The following is a 23,102-nucleotide window of genomic DNA, read 5'->3' as shown; positions in this document are numbered from 1 at the left end:
CACATATCAACACAATGCATGTAAAAAAAATTGAGCAAATTATATTTCTAAAGTGTCGAATGAAAAAATACAACAATGTCCAGGGCAATGTTGCATGACAGTGTCACTGAATGAAAAAAATACTTTTAGTTAGAAAAAAAGATTTGTTAGTGTGAAAAAAAAAGAGAAAGGGGAGTAAGAGATGTCAATGTCACTTGGTCAGCTGATCGCTGCAAGCTTCCTCGCTTAGCTTTAGCTTAGTTTAGCTTCGCCTCGCCTCGCTGATGTTGTGAGCGCCACCTTGCTTCATAGGTACCTAGCTTCCTCACAAGCTGTTTTTCAACCACCATTTCTCCATTTCTGCCGCCTCCCGCACCCACCAACAGCCTCCCGGGGGCTGCATGGTGCTGCGGAGCGGACATTTTTGATTGCGGACCGAAACATCAGAGGCGTCTGAGCGCAGACAGGCAGCTTGACAACCAGACAGCCGCCGCAGCCGACCCGGCGCCGCTGATGGAATTTAAACATACGACAATGACGAGTCCATGTCCGAACAAGACCTCCGCGGCCAACAGTAACAACGGCGGAACGGTGAACGCCACCACTGCTGGCCATCACCCGCCTTTGCAGCACATTAGCAGCGTGAGCAGCCTGCAGGGTGAGTGAGTGGGTGGGCGAGTGAGTCAGCCAGTGGACGGATGGATGAATGCCGGCGAAGGTGAACTCTAGCTCGGGTGTTAGCCTCGGGGGGCTCCGACCGGCTGCTCTCCTGGACTGAGAACATTCTCGCGGAGGGAGGGGGCGTTACAAGGAGCGGTCGTCGGGTCAAATATCACCAACCAACAAATATTTACAATATATCGCATTACCCGTTCGTTCAAAACAATTCTACTAAACTCCATTCAAAAATTGCGCGATACCAAAACAAATCCGTGGTCAAATATTTTCTGAACGCGATGCTACTCCATCGACGTTGTGGTCATTCTGGAACATCCTTTGTATTTGTTACTTAAAAGAACATCCATCCGTCTAACTGGTGTCTGGGGTCATTTTTCTCTTTTTGTTGGAGCCACAATGTAATGAATTTCCCTAAATGACTGGTATATTGTACATTTATTGGGCCTTGAGATACTTTCATTCTTCATGACATGTCAGATCTTCATCAATGAAAGTGGTGTCCAAGGGGGGGGGGGGGGTCTTTTTTTAAATAACATCTGTTTACAATGCCTATTGATGTCTTTACTACCTCAATTGCTGTGCAGTCCTTTCCGATTAAACTGCAACACCCTTGACATTCAGGTTGTGTCTAAAATTGGCTTCATTCTTGAGGCACTTGAACACACTCAATGGCACTTGAGTGGACAACAAGTCCATTTTATTGACACTCCAAACCATCCCAAAAAATTCACGGCCACACCGGTTGCCAGCATTTCATATCAGATATGATAGGAAGTGAGACAGTTCTCACCGTGGCTCTTCATAGTTTACGCATATTCCTTGATTAAATCTGAAATTAATAAATTGATCCTAAAATGTCTTCTTTTTAAATTTCATACGATTTGAAGCTTTGTTGAACATTTATCTTTAAACCCGCAGTGTGAAATAAGGAACCTGATGAACTATTTTCCCCTTTTCAGATGCCAACATGTGCTGGCGGTGTCAGAGTGAAACAGGTAATACTCATATTTCATTGAATTGACTTAAAGTTTGAGAAGGTAACAACAGATGAGCTTTCCTACTGACCCCGTTCTGATCTTTGACTAATTTCACTTTATTGACACGGCGACTTGATTTCTCTGGTTACATAGTTGCATGTTGATCTTGTCTCCACAATAAAAGGAAGAAAATACCCTGACGTGTGATCTGAATAAGCCGATAAGAAAAAAAACTGGGAATTAACACAACTTGCACAATGCTCATCCAGCTTTCCGTAAACAAAAAAAATGTTATTAACAACAACCTTGTTTATTTGACTTGATCGTTACTTTCCTTGCCAATCAGTGCCATCATATTCAATGGCCGCCTCATCCCCGACACCGGTGGTCCCCACTCCAGTGGACAGCTTATCATGTTAACTCATTCACTGCCATTCCCGAATTTATTCGGGAATTGAAAATATGACGTAGAGCGCCATTCCCGAATTTGTTCTGGTTTTGTTTTTTTCTTATTTGGGTGTTGATAAAGCCATGGCCTCTGGCAATGTGTTCTCCTTTCCACAAGGGGGCAGTATTTCCTTTTTTTCCACGTTAGTGCTTTGTTCACCTGTTGTTAAAGCACTATATAAACCAATATGTATATATTGCATTGTATTTTGGATAGCCACACTCATTTCACGATCATATAACTCCAGACCCATATAATTTAGGAATTAACTCTATTTTTCTGATGAAAGAAGAGAGTCTAAGGTTTCTTATGCTGCATTGAATGTTGATGTCGTCCTAAAACTCAATATTCTGTGGGTCCTGGAATTTGAGTTACAATGACAAAAACCCTAGGACTGGAGTGCACACATTATTGCACATGTCTGGCAGTGAATGAGTTAACAGGTTACAGGGTGCATAAAATAGTTACATTAAAAATGTTTTGTTTGTTTGTTTGAGGGGAGTATAAATCAGTCCACCACATGCTCCCATACTGTCGATGGCTCGCAGCCTGATATCATTAACAATCGTGATTTTAGGGCGACGAGCTGTGAGCATATTTTCTTGATCAAACGTGGTGATGACAGTCAACCTTTTACTTTTCTACTTTGGTTTACAAGTTGAAGTAAATTTGTGTCGGAGGTCCTCCCCCCCACCCAAGGGCGTGGAGCTCTTGGTGGTGATGATTTCTTGCGGAGACTACTTTCAGTGTTCCTGTATAATATGATGATTCTATGTTTTCTCATCCTACTTTGACTTTTTCTTCCATGCTGCTAACTAACGCTCGCTAATGCGCAACAACGGTGAGACTGGCCACAAGGAGAACACCCTCTGGTCACTTTCGATAAATTATATATCTTTTTTTCACCTGTGTTTGCCCGCTTCAACCATACCGCTCCACATTGGGCATGTTGGATGTTGCACGTGCATGTTGATCCAAACAAGAAATAGTTGAGCAGGAAGTAAACGTTGTGTTTTCACATTCAGGCTTTCAGATTAACCTGTCTGGAGCCCCCCCAAGTAAGACCAACATGTGAGCGTGTATGTGTGCGTGTGTGTGCGTGCACGGGTTTTCGTGTGTCTGTGCAAGCGCTCACAACTTCTAATATTCGTGTGGGTGTGTGTGTGTTCTGCTGCTCGCTGCTAATCCATGTTGAGAGCAGGCTTGTGCAAGGGACCTGTCTGCTTCCTGGAAGCCTACAAGATGAAATGCACAATTTCCATTCATTTTCTGCACCTATTATACTCAATTCATCAATGTATGTACCATTTCAAAGACTGCCACAATAAGATTAAGCCATCCATTTTCTAATCTGCTTCTTCTTACAAGTCATCAGTGGAGGTGCAGGGAGTAGTCCTCTGCTCCCCCCAACCTGAGAGCAGGGACCTATCATAGCGGAGTCCGGCACCGCCATGTCTGGACAGTAGGGATATATATATATATATATATATATATATATATATATATATATATATATATATATATATATATATATATATATATATATATATATATATATATATATATATATATATATATATATATATATGGCCTAAACTACCAGTAAGACTTTAGTTTGATGACAAAGTTTCTTGGATAAGAAGTGAAACGTCCGACACCTTCAAAGAAGTACAGATGACGGCTGAAGAAACCTTTTCATCGATGGACCACTCCTCTACGACTGAGAGCTTACACAGACGTTCTTCTTACAAGGGTCACTGGATCTGCTAAAACCTGTCCCTGCTGTCTTTGATCAGTAGGCGGGTACACTCTGAACTGGTTGCCAGCCAATCACAAGGCACACATAGATGAACAACCATTGTTGCTCACAATCACATTTTGGGACAATTTAAAGTGTTTAATTAGCCTGCCATGTGTATTTTTCGCAATGTGGAACATCATTTTTCTTGGCTCAGCAGAAGGTAATACTTAGTGGAAACAAATGGAAGATGGGAAGTACTCCTGGCACATACTGTGGATTATGATTGCCAGCAGGAAACCCTGCTCACTGAGAAACGCAGAGGAAACTTAAACGGAAGAAAACATGACCAGCAGATGTCCCCACAAAGCAGGATTTGACCTTTTTTGGTGTGTAAAGAGGCAATACAGTATTTAAAATGTGTTGCTCACAGAGACCATTTTCACAACTCCTTAAAATAATATTTACTGTTTGTTGGATTTCATGATTAATGAGGTCGCCACACTAAGTGACTATCTGTGTCAGACACATTGAAAATTCCAGTGATTATTAACTCATTCACTACCAGACGTGCATAAATGTGTCCACTCCAGTGCCAGGGTTTTTGTCATTTTAACTCAAATTCCAGGACCCACAGAATATTGAGTTTTAGGACAACATCAACATTAAATACAGCGTTAGAAACCTTAGTCTCTCTTCTTTCATCAGAAAAAAATAGTTAATTCCTAAATCACATGCCTCAGGAGTTATATGAGCTTGAAATGGGGGCGGCTGAACAAAATACAATACAATGTACGTACATATTGATTTATATAGCGCTTTAACAACATCTGAAGCTGTAATAAAGCGCTAACATGGACAAAAGAGAAATGCTGCCACCTCGTGTAAGGGGAAAAAAAATACCAGAGGTCTGACCAGCTTAATCGGCACCCACCAGCAAGAAAACCAAAACCTGAACAAATTTGGGAATGGCGCTCCACATCATATTTTCAATTCCCGAATAAATTTGGAAATGGCAGTGAATGAGTTGAATGTCCCCTCTCGTGTGTTACAAACGTTCACTTCCTGTCTATATTCTTCTCTTCCAAAGCCAAAGAAAAAGTCAAAGAACAGTGGCAAAGTTAACTCTTTTGGTCCTGACTGAAATGGTGGTTTGATGTTATTTTGGGAGTTTGGAACCTGAACGCAGCATGACTTGACGTTTCCTGCCTTTAGATAGCGCTCGTTTCCTTTGCCTGTGTCAGCGCAGGCTGAAATAAAGTTGTTGTGTTATTGCGTGGTCACTAACTTAATGTCAGTGCGGCATGGAGCATCCCTCACTCATCCTTTATTTGCCTCATGTTCTTCATGCCTTCATGATCCATGGTGACAGTTGTTGACTTTGATCGACTTTTTTTTCACCCCGCAGGTAAACGTAAAGCCCTCAAGCTGAACTTTGCCAACCCGCCCGTCAAACCCAACACCAGATTCACACTGAACACGGGAGGACAACCCTTCCAGAACCCGCACATGTGAGACGCAAACACCTTGTTTCTTCAGTCATCCTTGGAAAAAAAGTCATAATTCACGTCAACATTTAACTCATTCACTGCCACACATGCGCAAAAATGTGACCACTCTAGTGCCAGGGTTTTTGTCATAGTCACTCGAATTCCAGGACCCACGGACTATTGAGCTTTTGGACTACATAAACATTCAATGCAGCGTAAGAAACCTTAGACACTCTTCTTTCATCAGAAAAAAAAGTTAATTCCTAAGTTATATAGGTCTGGAGTTATCTCAGCTTAAAATGGGGGCGGCTGTACAAAATATCTAACATACATATTGGTTTATTATAGCGCTTTAACAACAGCTGAAGCTGGAACAGTGCGCTAACATGGAAAAAAGGGTAATGCTCCCCCTTGTGGAAAAGAAAAAAAAACATTGCCAGAGGCCATGGCCAGAACTTTATCGGCACCCAAGCATGAAAAAACAAAACCCAAAACAATTCGGGAATGGCGCTCTGCGTCATATTTTCAATTCCCGAATAAATTTGTGAAATGCAGTGAATGAGTAAATTTAGAACAGCGATGCCCCTTTTTTAAAATTCTAAATATTAATGAAACATGCAAACTTCACACAGGAAGTCAATACAGTTCAGTTACCTCCTACCTACCATTCAACTTTTGAAGATGATATTTTTTTTTACATATACATGTGACATGTTATTTTTCCCTGCCCTAGCGAGAGGCTGCGAACACACAGCATCGAGTCATCTGGCAAGCTGAAGCTGTCACCCGAGCAGCTTTGGGACTTTACGGCAGAAGACCTGAAGGACTTGGGCGAGATCGGTCGCGGGGCTTACGGCTCTGTCAACAAAATGGTGCACAAGCCCAGCAACCAAATCATGGCGGTTAAGGTAGCCGCACCCGTCTTCCCTTTGGTTCCGCCCTCAAATAAATTATCATTCCGAGACAATCATCTCCCTCTTTTCCAGAGGATCCGCTCGACGGTGGACGAGAAAGAGCAGAAGCAGCTCCTCATGGACTTGGACGTGGTGATGCGCAGCAGCGATTGTCCTTACATTGTGCAGTTCTACGGAGCTCTTTTCAGAGAGGTCGGTGTCTTGGACGGACTCGTGTAAACACCCACAAATAGGACCCTTCTATCTTCTAGTACCGTCTCTTGCCTTCTGTCACTCCAAGAAAGTTTGCCTGGCTAAGAGCCGTGAATATTTTCCAGATGTGGTCTACGTTGAAGGTTGTGATGTTGCAACATCTGTTGAACCAAAATGTTGTGGAATCTTCCTCATGTTGTCGGGCAGGGGTGTCAAAGTTATTTTTTGCCACGGGCCACATTGTAGTAATGGTTTCCTCTCGAGGGCCGTTATGAATTTGGGGAACCCATTAGAATGTTTAAATCCCTTCAAATATTACATATAGAGCACACAGCAAATTAATGAATAACTTGTTTTCAAATCTGAAGTCAAGAATAATGACTTTTATTGTGGTTGACATCCAAAAATATGAAATTTTGGCTCAGATTTTAGCAATCATCATGGAATTTAACAAGTTTGATTTGCTTTCGCGGGCCGAAAAAATTGATGTGGCGGGCCGGATTTGGCCCGCGGGCCTTGACTTTGACACCTGTGTTGTAGGGTGACTGCTGGATCTGCATGGAACTCATGGCTACCTCCTTAGACAAGTTCTACAAGTTTGTGTATTGCTCACTAGACGATGTCATTCCTGAGGAAATCTTGGGGAAAATTACTTTAGCCGTGAGTTATTTACCTTGCCGTCGTGACCATCGTCAGTCTTTCCGCCCTAACTTTTATAACTTCCTTTTTCCTACTTTCAGACTGTGAAAGCACTTAACCATCTTAAAGAAAACTTGAAAATAATCCATAGAGGTAAGACACCTTCAGAATCAGAAAGCCTTTAATAGTCCCAAAATGGGGAAATTTGCAAACATATTATAATGGGATCCTTTTGATGATTAACCCTTTCATTCAACCTGAAATTTGATAACATAAGATGTCCACTGTCATAACCGCTGTCCCTGAAAGGGTTAATGAGGCCCGAGCACCAAGCCGTCCGTGTGCAGGTTTCAAAGTTATTCCTTTTGTCCAGATGTATGAATTAACCGATATGTATTTGATGTTATTGTTCAGACATCAAGCCGTCAAACATTCTCCTGGACAGAAACGGGAACATCAAACTGTGCGACTTCGGTATCAGCGGCCAGTTGGTGGACTCCATCGCCAAAACGCGCGATGCCGGATGCCGACCATATATGGCTGTAAGTCTCACGCTGGTTCCGGAATGGATGTGTTTGTTGCTGTATGCTAGCTTCTCCCTGCTCCATGGATTACCGTATTTTACGGTGTATAAGGCGCACCTCCAATGAATGGTGTATTTTCAAACATTTTACATATATAAGGCGCACCTTCAATGAATGAAAAATTTTTTCCAAATATAATATATGAATGAATACATTTTCCAAATATAAGGCACACCGCATTATAAGGCGCTACAGTAGAGGCTGGGGCTAAGCACTATTTCTTCTACAGGGGGAAATGGAGTCAGTGGCGACTGACAGTAGTTGCGAGACCTGCTGTGGCTCAATATTACTTCACATATAAGGCGCACCTGTGTATAAGTCTGTCTTTTGAAGAAAATTAAGGCTTTTAGGTGTGCCTTATACTGTACATACGTAAATACGGGATTTCTCTGTGATCATGCAGTACTTGACTTCAACCTATAGAGGTGCTGTTCAGTCATTGAGCTAGTTTGTTGTTAAAAGAGGACATTCTGATCACAATATTAAAGTTTTTGTGTGTGTGTGTTTGTTTGTTTGTTTGTTTGTGTGTGTGTGTGTGTTTGTTTGTTTTGCAGCCCGAACGAATTGACCCCTGCGCGTCACGGCAAGGTTACGACGTGCGCTCGGACGTTTGGAGTTTAGGAATCACATTGGTGAGCTTGTACCCTTGAGCGGCATGATGGCTATCCAGAAGTATTTCTTCTTTATATGTGCGTGCACGTGCTTGCATTGCAGTACGAGTTGGCGACAGGGCGCTTCCCGTATCCCAAATGGAACAGCGTGTTTGATCAGCTGACTCAGGTGGTCCGAGGGGACCCCCCGCAACTCAGCAACTCTGACGAGAGGCGCTTCTCACCCAAATTCATCTCTTTTGTCAACGTGTGGTAAGAAGGCGATCTATTTTTGTCCCTATTATTAATGTCATGATCATTACTCCAAAAATAAAAGGTTTTGTGAGTAGACAGTATGCTAAAATGGTGTCCTATAAACATAACTCTTCAATTTTATAATGATAACTTTCTCCTGTCTTAAAAGCCTTACTAAGGACGAGTCCAAAAGGCCAAAATACAAAGAGCTGCTGGTGAGTTGACTTTGGCTATCAACATGTGACACCATGCATTCTTACATCCCGTTTTTGTGTGTCTGCTTCCAGAAAGATCCGTTTATTCAGATGTATGAGGAGCGTCCTGTGGACGTAGCAGCTTACGTATGCAGACTTCTGGATCAGATGCCGGCTTCTCCCATCTCTCCTTCGTACATGGACTGATGACCACGAGCAAAATGAATGCGTGCACACATCCGTTCGTTCACCTAATTGCAACAATAAAGACTTTAAGATAGACGCAAAACAAAGCAAATCTGCAAGAATAATAAAAAGAATACATGATCATCTCTTTCACATCATACGAACGCACACGCATCGTTGTGATGTGCGTGTGTCTCAGTGACACAACATAACGACTATATCCAGATGAATGCTAATTGTTATTATTATTATTATTATTATTATTATTATTATTATTATTATTATTATTATTGAGAAATAGTAAATGTTGCCTCCTGCTGGAAACATGCTTACTGCATGTACTCGTGTGATTTGAAAGCAATCAAGTGTTAGGTCTCCTCTCACACTTGTCATGTCAGAAGTAAGTTAAAGGACAACCGACGTCACTTTTTTGTTTCCTGACATCAGAAAAACGTTTTATAGCATCTACAATACCCAAAACATATGATATTTTTAGTCACATGCAAAACATCAATAAAAATGACTTAAAGTGTCTAAAAAGTACTTCAGTTTGGAACCGGAAGTGGCCAGTTTCAGAAGGTCCCACCCCCATGTTCGTGGTGTCACGGCAAGACGTCTTGCCTTGCTCGATTATCAAGACAATGGCTTCAGATTCGGAGAATATGCTTTCTTGTTACTCATCCATTTATGAATATGATTCAAATAGTTCTGAAGAAGAAAGCATACATGTTTGCAATCGATTAAAGAATTTATTCCGTGTCATTTTGAGGCATCAGGGGTGGGAAATGTTGCACCCAAAAAAGGCAGAAAATGGTGACAAAGCCGTGTAAGGAATTAATCAGCCCGTTTCCACAGGCTGATTAATTCCTTACATGGAGCTTTGTCGCCCTCTTCTGCCTCTTTTTGGTCCTGCACGACGTTTTCAGACAAAAGTACAGCAAAATGCATTGACGTGATGGAAGGACTGCTACAATGTGTCCTTTTTTCGGTCAGGGGCGTTCCTTCAGGGACGTAGGGTGAGGACTCGTCATCAACTCAAAAACAAGACTTCCGGAATATTCAGCGCAAGTCTTAAAACGTAAAATATAGCTATATGCGTCGGAATCTTTGTAAAATATGCTCAGTAGAAGTCATTTGAAGCCATTTTACAAATTATGGACATAACTTGTCCGGAGACGTCGGTTGTCCTTTACGAGCCTGAAGTGAGAGGCTGAAGTTGTAAAATATGTCAACCAGGATATCCTGAGAAATTCTAAATAAAGACCAGAAGAATAATCAATACCATATGCTTTGATGTTATGTGTTGTTTCATGTTATGTGTTGATTGTTTCCACCCTATAAAATATATGTATGACCAGTGCAATAACAGTGTAAAAATATTCTTGTGTGATGCGCAAAGGAGTCTTTATGCCATAGTACTGCCCTGTACAATGAGTCCAAGTTGGGAAGGACAGCATCAGTGGCCACGACTGGTGTGTACAATTTACAAAACGTCTGATGTTTACGATTTATGTATAATGTTTAAAATCTATAAAAGTAACTTGATATGTATTCATCAATACAACGGCAGTACTGGATTAGTCATATGTAATAGAATTATTAGCCAATGGATATATCTTTTATTAGTTAACGTATTTAACAAATAGTTCAGTAACAAGCGAGCTTTTCTAATGTTAATTTAATAATAGTCTATATATTTTTTTAATGCAGCACTTTTTTCCGATTTGGTCGTACAGGTATTTCCACCATACCGCAAATGGCATTACATTTTATCGCCTTGAGTCAAACCACTCCCCCTCATGTTCGACTAGCCCAGAGGGGAAGGAAATCCGCGAAGCCATTGGGTGAATCCTCTTTACGTCATCAGCACGTTCCGGAAGTAATGTGCCTCACATGTCCCTCTGTCAACTCTGAAATAGTCCATGGTTCGAGCGTGCTTGTCGGCCACCCGGAAAGTTTTATGAGGTCATTTTTCCCCTGGATGAAGGCTGCAAAATGTTTGACCTAAAAGAATCCACATAACGGCGTTTTTCTATTGACGGGTTTCTAAATATTATGAACGTGCTGAGTGCGGTCACGTTGAGCGTGTCCGCCACCGCCCGTCAATTTCTCCTCGTCCAGCGTCGTTGTCCTCTACTGCGGCCTGCCTGGAAATCTTGTCACTCCATGGCCGACAACAAGAACAACAACAAGATGGAGAAGAGGCCCGCCAAGCAACAAGCGAAGCCGTTACGGAAGCTGAAGAGCAAAGAGATCCGAAACAAACGCGGCGACGTGCACGGCCCCTCGACCGTGTACCTGCAGGTGGTCGGCGCTGGAAGTCGAGACAACGCTGCGTCACTTTACGTCTTCTCGGAATACAACAGGTGGGTGCGTGTGCGAGCCGTCACGAACACGCGTTATGGTGTCATTGATTATGTCTGATGTCTTCGACAGGTATTTGTTCAACTGTGGAGAAGGGACGCAGAGACTCATGCACGAACACAAGTAAAATCGATTATCCTATTATAATAATTACTTATTATTGTAATAACGACTTGGCTGGGCGACCAGTCAATTTTTGTTCATATTTTTGGTACACTGACAGTGTTTGGTCTTGTTTCTCACTCCCATTTCCAGGCTGCGAGCATCCAGACTGGACAATATCTTCTTGACCCGAATGAGCTGGGAAAACGTGGGCGGGCTTTCTGGAATGATCCTCACCTTGAAGGACACCGGCGTCCCTGACTGCGTTCTCTCCGGACCCCCTCAGCTGGTGAAAAAGACCCTCGAATAAAAATTGGAACGCTAACAAGTGCTTGTGAAAATTTGCAATTTCAGAATTTTCTGCTCCTATTGCTTCTGCTTTTTTGGAAAGACCGCATACGCGATGTTTGAGGTGGTTTATGTGTGCACGCGTGTGTGTTTATAAATCACATTTTTGCCACTACTTGGAATTTTAATGAATCTGTGTGATATTTTTCTCCACTCATTGCCAAAACGTCAAAAAAGAAACATACTGGACATCCATTTTTGTTGTTAGCGCTGTTTGTGCATTTGTGTTAAGTATATTAGTTCAGTGCATATGTTTTGCTGACCGTCCTCATTTGTGTTTGAAGGAGAGCTATGTGAAGGCCATCAAGACTTTCTCTGGGCCCCTGCACAGCATCAAACTTTGTACGTCATCTGCCTTTGCTAATCTGGACTAGTTTCTCCTTTAATTTCTGCCTTGAATTTTCTGTTGCTGTTTTTTCCCCTCATTAGCCGTTCGTCCCTACACTGACCAAACCTACACGGATGACACCATGACTGTTATGCAAGTTCCCATCTTTGGTGAGTTAGAACCATTAAACTCAGTATGCGTGTTTTCAGTAATCAAGGACGTTTCTGGCCTTTCTAACGCTCATTCTCTTTCGTCACCCTTTGTGTCGAAAGCCTCAGAAGGGAATAATAATAATAATAAGAATAGCGAGCCCTCTCCAGCACGTAGCTGCTCCCCAAGCCCGACCTCCCACTGGAGAGGCCAGCCCGATAATGCCAAAAACAAAGCAGGTGATTTATAACGTGTATTAAACATAATTGAAATGACTTCCTGTTGAACTGTTGCACTTTGGACGATGTTTGTTGCTAACGACTATGTAATTTTTCTTGCAGGCGACAAAAGTACGGTGACGAGAGACCCGTCGCTGGTGGTCGCTTTCATATGCAAAGTAGGGCAAATTCGTGTGTGTGTGCGCGTGCCTGCGTGTGCACGTTTGTGTGTCACCTCTTGAAGTCAACTGCCGTTTTGTGTTGTGTTCCAGCTTCATCCCAAGAAAGGCAACTTCTTGGTGCTCGAGGCCAAAGAACTTGGACTTCCCGTGTGAGTTACTTTTGGGCCTCCTCGGAGGAAGCTTGTTTCATGGATTTGTGTGTTTTATAAATATCCACATACAGACACTCCCCAATTTACGAACGAGATACGTTCCGCACGGTTGTTCGTAAGGTGAATTCATTCAGAAGTTGCTTCAGTGCTATATTTTGAATGGAATGTATGTTTAAGTGTGTTAAAGGACAACCAACGTCACTTTTTTGTTTTTTAACTGACACCAGAAAAACGTTTTATAGCATCTAAAATACCCAAAACACGCAGTATGATATTTTTAGTCAAATGCAAAACACCAATAAAAATGACTTAGTGTCCAAAATCTGCAAAAAAAATTGAGCTGCGAATTGGGCATTTTCAGAAAGTCCCGCCCCCCTTTCGTGACGTCACCCCAAGACGTCTTGCATTGCTGTAGAATCAAAACAATGGCTTCAGATTCGGAGAATATGCTTTCTTGTTACACATCCAGTTATGAATATGATTCAAATAGTTCTGAAGAGGAAAGCATACATGTTTGCAATCGATGAAATAATTATATGTGCCATTTTGAGGCAACATTGGGGGAAAATCTCTCACCCCAAAAAAAAGAGGCACAAAATGCCGACCTCCAGTGGCCACCTCCGCTTCCACAGGCTGATAAATTCCTTATATGGCGCTTGGACGCCCTCTTCTGGCCTTCTGGCGGCTTTTGGGTGCAACACGAGGTCCCCAGACCAAACAAGTACAGCAAAATACATTGACGTGATGGAAGGACCGCGAGAATGCGTCTTTTTTACGGTCAAGGACGGTCCTTTAGTGACGTCACGTACGGACTCGTCACCAACTCAAAAACAAGACTTCCTGAATATTCAGCGCGAGTCTTGAAAATGTAAAATATAACTATATGCGGTGGAATATTTGTAAATTACGCTCAGTAGAAGTCATTTGAAGCCATTTTACAAATTATGGACACAACTTGTCCGGAGACGTCGGTTGTCCTTTAAGGCTTGTATAAGTAACTTGTATTGGTTTGTGCTGAAAAATAAATATTTAATGAACTATATGATCTATAAAGTTATGTACATGTACAACTGGAGAGAATACTACATATGTAACTACAAAAAAATGTTATGTACCGTTATTCGCAACACGAATGTTCGTAAGTAGGACAGTGTCTGTACAAACACGGTTGCATATCAAGTACTATTCTGTTTAAGCACATGTTTATACTGCATCAGAATCCGTGAACAAATTTGATTCAGATTCAAATTTAATGCAGCAAATCAATTCCACATTTTTTATTTTCTGCCCCATTCAAGATAATTTTCAAAGATGTGTGATGGATTGACGTGCATTTGTGGTCTTGTATTTGGCTTTGACTCATTTGTTGTTTTTTTTGTATGTAAAGTAAAGAAAAGTTTTTTCTTCATCTCATAGTGGGACAGCAGCAATCGGTCCACTTATTGCCAGTCTGAAGAGCGGGAAAAGCATCATATATGATGGCAAAGAGGTGCGTTTTTTCATCACGGGATTTTTCGCAACTTGTCCACTTTGGGAAAAAAAAAATCATGATTATGTTGTTGCAATGGTGTCTGCATCACCTCAGAATCATTCGCCCATTCCAGAATATCTGCAAAGAAACAATCGTATCATTGACTGTCGGAAGCAATGACTCAAAACTCCCAAACCACAATGTGGGGGATTTGAAATAAACCTTTGTTCTCTCCGTCAGATCCGACCGGAGCAGGTGTGCACGCCCACCGATCCGGGGCTGGTGTTTGTCATCGCGGAGTGTCCGTCCGAGGAGTTTGTCACGCCTCTCTGCGACAGTCCGCACTTCTCAAGGTCAGCCTAAGTGGAAGGAGCACATGTCAATGCAAAGGAGTTCGCAACTATTGAAGCAGCTAAAAAATATATATATTAAAAAAATTATCCAGACACATAAGCTTTCCCCTCACCTGCAGGTATCACAACGGGGGGCCGGAAGACCCCCCTGCTCTCGTTGTGCACATCACCCCAGAAGTGCTGCTGAAAACGGGTCAATACCAAGACTGGATGAAAAGGTGCATTTTCTTGTTAGCCATTTTCTTTCACAGACAGAGTCCAAAAAATGGTGATAAGTGACCAGTTTGCAAATGAATTGCCTCTGCCACAGGTTCCCAGCTAGCACCGAGCACCTGATCCTGAACGAGCACTCTGGCTCCGCCCACAACGTCCGCAGCTACAAGATCCAAGCACAGCTCAACATGATCCACCCTGACGTCTTCCCGCACCTCACCACCTACACGCCGAAAGTAACAAGCGCGACTTTCGATTGGACATTTGTGTCCACCTCTCTTCGTTTTTGTTCACCATTCCCGCTAGCGTCATTGTGACAAATAGTTTATTTGTCGTCATGCCGACAGGACCCTCGGGCATCTTTGGAGACGTCCACGGTGAGAGCCGAATGCCTGATGAAGTTTCAGCTGCGACCGGTCATCGAGTGGCAAAGGTCAGTCTGCGCTTGTATGTGAAAGGGAATAGCGGAATGACACTACAGGGCAGTGAAGCACAACGCTGGCTTCTCCCAGCCCTGTTTTTTTAAAAGCAATTATGTCTGTCCCATTTGAAAAATTGACAATGAAGGTGCACACAAACTTGCCGATGTTGCATTTCATTGAGTTCTGTGTCAATGCGAAAGAGAAAAATGACTGCTAAGTTAAAAAAAGGGATATGTCTTCTTGTGTTTTATTTGATTTAGAGACGCCATCCCTCCTTGCAATCACGAGGAGTTCGTCAAAGAGGCCAATGATGTCCCCAACTTTTTGCAGGAAGTGGACAAATGTCGTCATTTGCGCTCAAGTACGTCGGCAGCGCCTGCTGGTGAGTTTTGTCATTTGTCACTCGAATTCCAGGACCCACGGAGTATTGTGTTTTAGGACTACATAAACATTGAATGCAGCGTAAGAAATCACGATTGTCAATCATATGATATTAGCCCACGAGCCATCGACAGTATGGGAGCATGTGGTGGACTGATTTATACTCCCCTCAAACAAACAAACAAAACGTTTTTTTAATGTCACTATTTTATGCACCCTGTAACCTGTTAACTCATTCACTGCCAGACGTGCAATAATGTGTGCAATCCAGTGCCAGGACCCACAGAATATTGAGTTTTAGGACGACATAAACATTCCATGCAGCGTAAGAAACCTCAGACTCTCTTCTTTCATCAGAGAAAAAGAGTTATTTCCTAAATTATGTGGTCCGGAGTTATATGAGCTTGAAATGAGGGCAACTGTCCAAAATACAATGCAATACATACATATTGGTTTTTATAGCGCTTTTACAACAACTGAAGCTGGAACAAAGCGCTAACATGGGAAACTGGGCGGAATACTGCCCCTTGTGGAAGGGGAAAACATCGCCAGAAGTCTGGCCAGCGCTTTATTGGCACCCAAGCAAGAAAAAAAAAAATAATAATTTGGGAATGGAATTGTACGTCATACTTTCAATTCACGAATAAATTCGTCAATGGCAGTTAGCAGCAAAAAGAATTAGCTGACGTTGTTGTTCAAAGATACACAAAATTATCTCTTGTTGAGTATGTTGATGTGTCATCTGCAAACAAAGGTGCACTTGTTTCACGGTTTATACCGCAACGTCAATGTTCTGTGAGCCTGTCTGTGGTGTATTGGTTCAAATGCTAGAATGAAGCTAGCTGACCTTTTATGATTTTTGTTTGACATTTTGTTTAAAAAAAATATACAGTGTCTTTTGTTATATGGGTCTCTTTTTCATTGGACTACAACTTGAAAATTTTATTACTCATTCAATTTTTCTCATCCAAAGTAGGACTAGTTTAAAAATGTCTTCAATGGGTTTTAGCGTGGGAGGGATCAAACCATTTCAAAGATCTTATTGTATTGATGGTATTTTTGTCTTTTATGTGTTGTGTAGGACAAGCAGAATATCCTGAGTTTGTTTTCCTGGGAACTGGATCCGCCCTGCCCATGAAAATCCGAAACGTCAGCAGCACTTTAGTCAACATCAGGTTGGTGGGAACAAACACAAGCTGAAAAAAGCCTTTTGCTAATAAATGGCTCTCCTTGCCTGCGTTTGAGGGCATTGCACCATCTTGCTTTCATCACATGGAAATTAATCATAACATTTCTTGAAATACAGTAAAGTCTCGTTATATCGATATTGGATATATCGATAGTCCCGGTTATATCGATAATATTTCTATGCACGCACGGAGAAAATTACATGCAAACAGGGTCGGATATATCGATCGTCCCGGTTATATCGATATTTTTTCGGACTCCCTTGAATATCGATATAACGAGACTTTACTGTATTGTGGTATTGTCGTGGACCTTTATAACATAAGTTATAGCATCAAAATGAGCAATTTCAATAATAAGCGTTGTTTTTCCTGTTTAGTCCGGATCGTTCGCTGCTGTTGGATTGCGGCGAGGGGACCTTCGGTCAGCTGTGCAGACACTATGGCGACGGCGTGGACGAGGTTCTCGCGCGCATCTCGGCCGTGTTTGTGTCACACATGCACGCCGACCATCACACGGTGAGGTGGCTCTAAAGCACGTCATGGAAAAACAAAACAAAAAAGTGTACAAACGTTTGGTTTTGCCTCATTGCCAGGGTCTGGTCAAGCTGCTGTACCAAAGACAGCGTGCCCTGGTGCGTCCCAAAAAATTCATGATACTTTCTTTCGGCAACCATATTACCTTGCCAGACAAATTGTTTTCATTTTATTATTATTATTTTTTTGAAACCCTGCATATTGCCGTTTGTTTGATGGCACCCACTGGTGGTGTCTTAGGCGACTTTAGGGAAGGCCTGGAGTCCCGTGTCACTGCTTGCTCCTTGGGACATGTTGAGCTGGCTGCGGCAGTATCACGACGGCTGCGAGGAGATTCTCCATCATATCAAGTACGACATTAGCGTAGCTTTGCCTGGAGATATTTTCAACTCAGCAGCATTTATATATATATTGTGTGTGTGTGTACATACACACACACACACACACATACAGACATATATATATATATATATATATATATATATATATATATATATATATATATATATATATATATATATATATATATATATATATATGTGACGGGTGTCACAACAGTGACTGTCTTCATCCCCACGATGCTGCCGTATTAATGAAGACGAGACTCGTGGATGTGTCTTTTTATTTCTTTTATTTCTGCAACACTGCAACACAGTATGGCAGAAGGGATGGGTGAAGTCGCATGGGTTTCGTCTTGTGATTAACCTGAATCTCCTCGAGATTGTTCTCAAATGCAAAACATTGTAGATAACAAAACAGAATTAACAACGTGTGATCGTATAGTGGTTATTTACAGAAAAAGAGAATACAACACAAGTTCACTGTTATTTACAAGATGTCCCTGAACGCATCATGGGCGGAGACTCGGCAGAACACATGGTGCGCTTGTAATGGCTGGCGCACAGTTCAACCAGCCACGGACACTCACGGGCAAATGAAACACGACACAAGAAACTAAATATTGTTCAATAAAAACGAAATGAAACAATTATTACCTGCAACACAGTATGGCAGAAGGGATGGGTGAAGTCGCATGGGTTTCGTCTTGTGATTAACTGCGATAGAAAAGCGCATATTCCTAAGTTCCACTCGACAAAACGTGAAGTAAATAATGACACAAAAAGTAATCTGAACTCGAAATGAATAAGGGAACTAATTAGATAACACTAGACAGTAAAAAAGGGGAAACAAAATAAGATATTGTCATGAAAATGCGCGTTAATCAAGACCAACAGAAAATTGCGACTCACCCTGAATCTCCTCGAGATTGTTCTGGAAACTATGGGCGGGACATAGTGCCACACTGTGCGCCGTTGCGTCACTTCCTTCATAATTTAATAATCTAAGTGCACAACTCCGTTACATATATACACACAATAAAGTCTCGTTATATCGATAGTACTGCTTATAATGAGACTTTACTGTGTGTATATATATATATATATATACACACACAATAAAGTCTCGTTATATCGATAGTACTGCTTATAATGAGACTTTACTGTGTGTATATATATATATATATATATATATATATATATATATATATATATATATATATATATATATATATATATATATATATATATATATATATATAAGTCGGATGTTACCTGTATATCTACCCGCCCATTATGAAAAGCCTTATTCTCTTTCAGCTTCATTCCAAACGATATCCTACGCCATAATGCTGAGACTCCCAAACCAAGGACGCAAGCATTGATCGAGGCATTACTGAAGGACAACGCCCTGAAAAAGGTGACGTCTTTAAAAACAAAAAAAAAAATGAATATAAAGAGTTGAACAAATTCTCTTTATAATAATAATAATAATATATGTCATTTATAAGCGACTTTCAAAACTCTCAAGGTCACTTTACAGTCACAGGATAAGTTTTTCTGTGGGTGAGCAGGGGCAGCCACACGCACCAGCGTTCACTTAACCCACATCTTTTTTTTTTACCTGACGAGTCAGTTTGATGGCATAGTTGATGATGTAAAGTTGTTGAACATTTAAAACGTTTCTGAATTAAAAATATACATGCCTCAAGAAATATAATTGGATAATTTCTCTCAAACGTCATTTGACTCATTTGCGTTTTTGATGAGCAAAGAATAAAAAAGGTTTACAATCAGATTTTTGTGAGGAAGAAAATATTGTCCTGTATTTGGTTTTTCTACTGTCATTCCTTTCATAACTTTGCTACTGTGAAATGTAAATGTATCCACTGCGAGACTAATAAAGGCTAATCCAATCCAAATCCAATCCGACGGCTGTTGTGTTTACACACAGCTCACCTCCCCCCAAATCATTTGCCACTTTATCCTTCAAAAAAAAAAAGTCTGACCCATCTGCTTTTTTGTAATTCTTCTTTTGTGACGTGTTTCTTTTCTTTTCACTTGCTGTTGACTGCACTAACACCAACATTTTATTGTCTTATCAGTTTGAGACGTGCACAGTTCGTCACTGTAAAAACGCCTTCGCCTGCAGCCTCACTCACCAGTCGGGTTGGAAGGCAGTCTTCTCCGGAGACACCATGCCGTGCGACGCCCTGGTGCGCATGGGTGAGTCCATTCGCACCGCCCTAACGTAAACAAACAATGCTCCTCCTGTCAATGGAAGACGATACCGTCCTTTCCCTTCGGGTGTCCTCATCAGTAAAGTGGCAGCAGAAAGCCAAGACGGAGGCGATGGCGACTGACTGATTGATATTCCTGTACAGGTCTCTCATCATTTTCGCCACCATTTTGTTTTATGCCTTTTAGGGAAGAAGGCCACCTTGTTGATCCACGAGGCCACGCTGGAGGACGGCTTGGAGGAGGAAGCGGAGGACAAACGACACAGGTTGGGATAAACTTCACGCTGTCGTCGCAAACAAAATCGATGGATAGATAGAGATGCATAGGTGTAGGTGTATAGATATAGATGTATAGATATAGATTTATAGATTGTGTGTGTGTGTGTGTGTGTGTGTGTGTGTGTGTGTGTGTGTGTGTGTGTGTGACAAAAAGAAGACAGTGATTACCATGGCAACAGACGGCTCTTGTGATTGACATTAGCCTTTTTTATCTGGGCACGCTAGCAACTCTTCAGCTATTTGCAACTCGACGAGTTAGGTTGCTATCTAGCTCGCAAGCTGTCTATTAACTATATAGCTAGCTAGAGAGCGAGCTATTAGCAATGTGGATAGCTAGCTATGTATTTGAGTCAGGAAACATATTAGCTATCTAGTTAGCTAGCTAGAGAGCATTATATTCGCTAGCTAGCTTTGTATCTTTTTGAGTTATTCCGGGTTGAGTGAACGCTGGCGCGTGTGGCTGCCACTGCTCACCCACAGAAAAACTTATCCTGTGACTGTAAAGTGACCAGGGCGGCCCGGTAGTCGAGTGGTTAGCGCACCGGCTTCACAGTGCAGAGGTCGCTGGTTCACGTCCCGGTTCGGCCTCCCCGTGTGGAGTTTGCATGTTCTCCCCGGGCCCGCGTGGGTTTTCTCTGGGTCCTCCGGTTTCCTCCCACACTCCAAAAACATGCATGGCAGGCAGATTGGCCACTCCAAATTGTCCGTAGGTGTGTCCCTTTGTGTGCCCTGCGATTGGCTGGCAACCAATTCAGGGTGTCCCCCGTCTCGTGCCCGAAGACACCAGATAGGCTCCAGCACCCCCCACGACCCTAATGAGGAATAAGCGGTACAGAAAATGGATGGATGGGATGTAAAGTGACCTTGAGAGTTTTGAAAGGTGCTTCGAAATGTATGAAGATGATGATTATTATTATTATTATTATTATTATTATTATTATTATTATTATTATTTTATTATTATTAATATTTTATTATATCTAGATGTATAGACATATAGATCTATACATGTATAAATCGTTAGATATAGATGTATGGATCTATAGATGTAAATTTATCGATGTATAGATATGAGACGTATAGATATTAGCTTGAATTTACTACAATAACATCACACTATTTCATCCCTCTGCCACTTTGGCTTTCGTCATTAAATAATGATGGTTTGATTTCAATGTACCATATTCTTATCTTTGAATTTAAAATGTGCTGGCTTTCCGGAGCCAAAATCATAGTAATCAGCTCAAAGAATTATTTGAAGTGGCTAATATTTTTACAAATGTATCTATTTCAGTGTTTGTTAATGTATTCTTCCTGGCCCCGATAGCACGACATCGCAGGCAATCGACGTGGGCATGAGGATGCAGGCCGACTTCATCATGCTGAATCATTTCAGCCAGCGCTACGCCAAGATCCCGCTCTTCAGTCACGACTTCACCGAGCGAGTGGGCATCTCTTTCGACCACATGCGGGTGAGGCGACTGTTTGCCCGCCGACATTGTCTTTAAATACCACTTTCAATTGTTTGGTGACAACGCGTTTCAACTGTCAGGGATGGGTGTCCCTATCATAAACGGGGGTTCACTATAATAATGATATTGGTCCATTTGTATGGGTCAGGTACGCCTGGGAGACTTGAAGGTCCTCCCAGCTCTAATCCCGGCACTCAAAACACTGTTCGCCGAGGATCTGGAGGAAATGGAGGAGAGACGAGAGCGACGGGAGCTCAAGCAGAAACGGACAAGCGACGGCGGCCAAGAGCATGACGCCTCTGTTGTACTTCACGCCAAGAGACTGAAGAGCAGCTGATGACTATTCGCCATGGAAAAAAAGCAGCGCTTCGCCGCCGAATAGCAAACATCCATAAAGATTAAAAAGGCACACGCTAGCTAACAGGCCAGAAGATGACAACAAATTGCTGTTTTTATCCGAATGAGATTCTTCAACTCGTACATATTTTCCTTGTCACCAAGACACCACTTTTGCTCTTTATTTTTTTGGTTGCTGAAAAACGTGTTTGCCTTTGCGTGAACGAATTTGTTTTGCATGGAGTTGACCTTTTTATGGCAGCAACTGGGAAATCGAACTTGTACTATCATGAGTTAATATGATGACATTTTTTAGTTTGTGCTCCACTATTATTGTGTACCTCCATCATGACCATTCTACCCAATTTGAAATGAGTGAATTCAAGTACAATTATGTTTTTTTGCGTGACAGTTAGTTGCATGTTTAGTTTGTTTGTTGACTACCTCAATAGACTGAAGTGTGTTTTTAATTTTATTTTTTGGGTTTGTGACCCCTTAACACAAAGTACACCAATAATGAAATGCAAAGTGCCCTGAAAGCTTAAATGTCATTCATCAGTTGAAAACAATGCGCACTATAAAGGAAATTGTACAAGAATCACTGGCTTATTGTCTGTTTTGTGTAAACTTAATTGCAGCAACATTTTCATGGCATCCCCACAATCCAGGATTGTTAGACATTGTTGCAAATATTAACATTAGTGGTGGGAATGAACGTAGAAATCCTTGTGGCTGTGGCAAGTAACCGACAAATTAAGTCGGGCACACGCTGGGTACCTATTTGGTCAATTAAATCAGGCACACGCTGGGGTACCTAATAAGTGGGGTCCTCGCTCACCTGGTTGTTCTTTATGAGCAACACTGATGATGCTACCCTCGTTCACGCGACGATGGTGTATTTTGGGTGAGTAATCTGGACTTCGTGATGTTTCTAAAGTAGCAACATGAAGTATACATTTTAGATGTAATTCTTTAATTCAATAAATCCAGGAACGTTCATTCTGCCTCCTCTCCCACACCATCAGCCTCCCAATTTTGATTGCCTGATGCACTTTCCTTGCCGTCCAATCGAGGGCGCCCAAGCACCGTTTTAGCTCTGAACGTCCAGTTACTGGAGTCAAAAATGAGGAATGACCATTCTGCTTTGTGTAAGTTCATCTGTTAT

At 41.8% G+C, this 23,102-nt stretch overlaps 2 protein-coding genes and 1 long non-coding RNA gene across 6 annotated transcripts; 2 read left to right on the top strand and 1 right to left on the bottom strand.

The window, feature by feature from the left end:
• The first annotated feature begins 55 nt into the window (after positions 1-55).
• Positions 56-10,150, top strand: map2k4a (mitogen-activated protein kinase kinase 4a). 4 transcript variants are annotated; one of them, XM_089018436.1, is made up of 13 exons: positions 56-637; positions 1,617-1,652; positions 3,108-3,140; positions 5,229-5,331; positions 6,044-6,218; positions 6,297-6,416; positions 6,957-7,076; positions 7,157-7,208; positions 7,470-7,597; positions 8,194-8,271; positions 8,354-8,502; positions 8,654-8,699; positions 8,772-10,150. In XM_089018436.1, the coding sequence occupies exons 1-13, from the start codon at positions 493-495 to the stop codon at positions 8,883-8,885; spliced, it is 1,299 nt and encodes a 432-aa protein (XP_088874562.1). In that variant the 5' UTR covers positions 56-492; the 3' UTR covers positions 8,886-10,150. The 4 variants fall into 4 exon arrangements, with proteins under 4 accessions (XP_088874562.1, XP_088874564.1, XP_088874563.1 ...); XM_089018439.1 differs by having other exon boundaries at positions 497-637; positions 3,108-3,153; XM_089018438.1 differs by lacking the exon at positions 3,108-3,140 and having other exon boundaries at positions 58-637; positions 5,241-5,331.
• Positions 10,151-10,724: 574 nt separating this feature from the next.
• elac2 (elaC ribonuclease Z 2) lies at positions 10,725-22,535 on the top strand. The gene is made up of 23 exons (XM_089019232.1): positions 10,725-11,230; positions 11,301-11,351; positions 11,484-11,619; positions 11,963-12,020; positions 12,108-12,176; positions 12,279-12,395; positions 12,498-12,553; positions 12,647-12,705; positions 14,125-14,197; positions 14,420-14,532; positions 14,652-14,750; positions 14,843-14,981; positions 15,093-15,178; positions 15,428-15,549; positions 16,630-16,723; positions 17,116-17,254; positions 17,332-17,370; positions 17,513-17,622; positions 18,931-19,030; positions 19,716-19,836; positions 20,038-20,116; positions 21,457-21,601; positions 21,750-22,535. Exons 1-23 carry the CDS (start codon positions 10,920-10,922, stop codon positions 21,936-21,938), a joined length of 2,505 nt encoding a protein of 834 aa, XP_088875358.1. The 5' UTR covers positions 10,725-10,919; the 3' UTR covers positions 21,939-22,535.
• LOC148885679 (uncharacterized) lies at positions 14,179-18,633 on the bottom strand. Its single transcript, XR_016118111.1, has 3 exons — positions 18,268-18,633; positions 14,402-14,538; positions 14,179-14,317 (listed from the first exon to the last, which is right to left on the bottom strand). It is a non-coding gene; the product is annotated as an uncharacterized LOC148885679 (long non-coding RNA).
• Positions 22,536-23,102: the final 567 nt, after the last annotated feature.

This window comes from Hippocampus bargibanti, linkage group LG17 (assembly GCF_051943395.1).
Source record: "Hippocampus bargibanti isolate YZ-2025 linkage group LG17, ASM5194339v1, whole genome shotgun sequence".
NCBI classification, from domain to species: domain Eukaryota; kingdom Metazoa; phylum Chordata; class Actinopteri; order Syngnathiformes; family Syngnathidae; genus Hippocampus; species Hippocampus bargibanti.
Note: the sequence above shows the minus strand (reverse complement) of the source record. Positions and strands in the feature narration are given on the sequence as shown.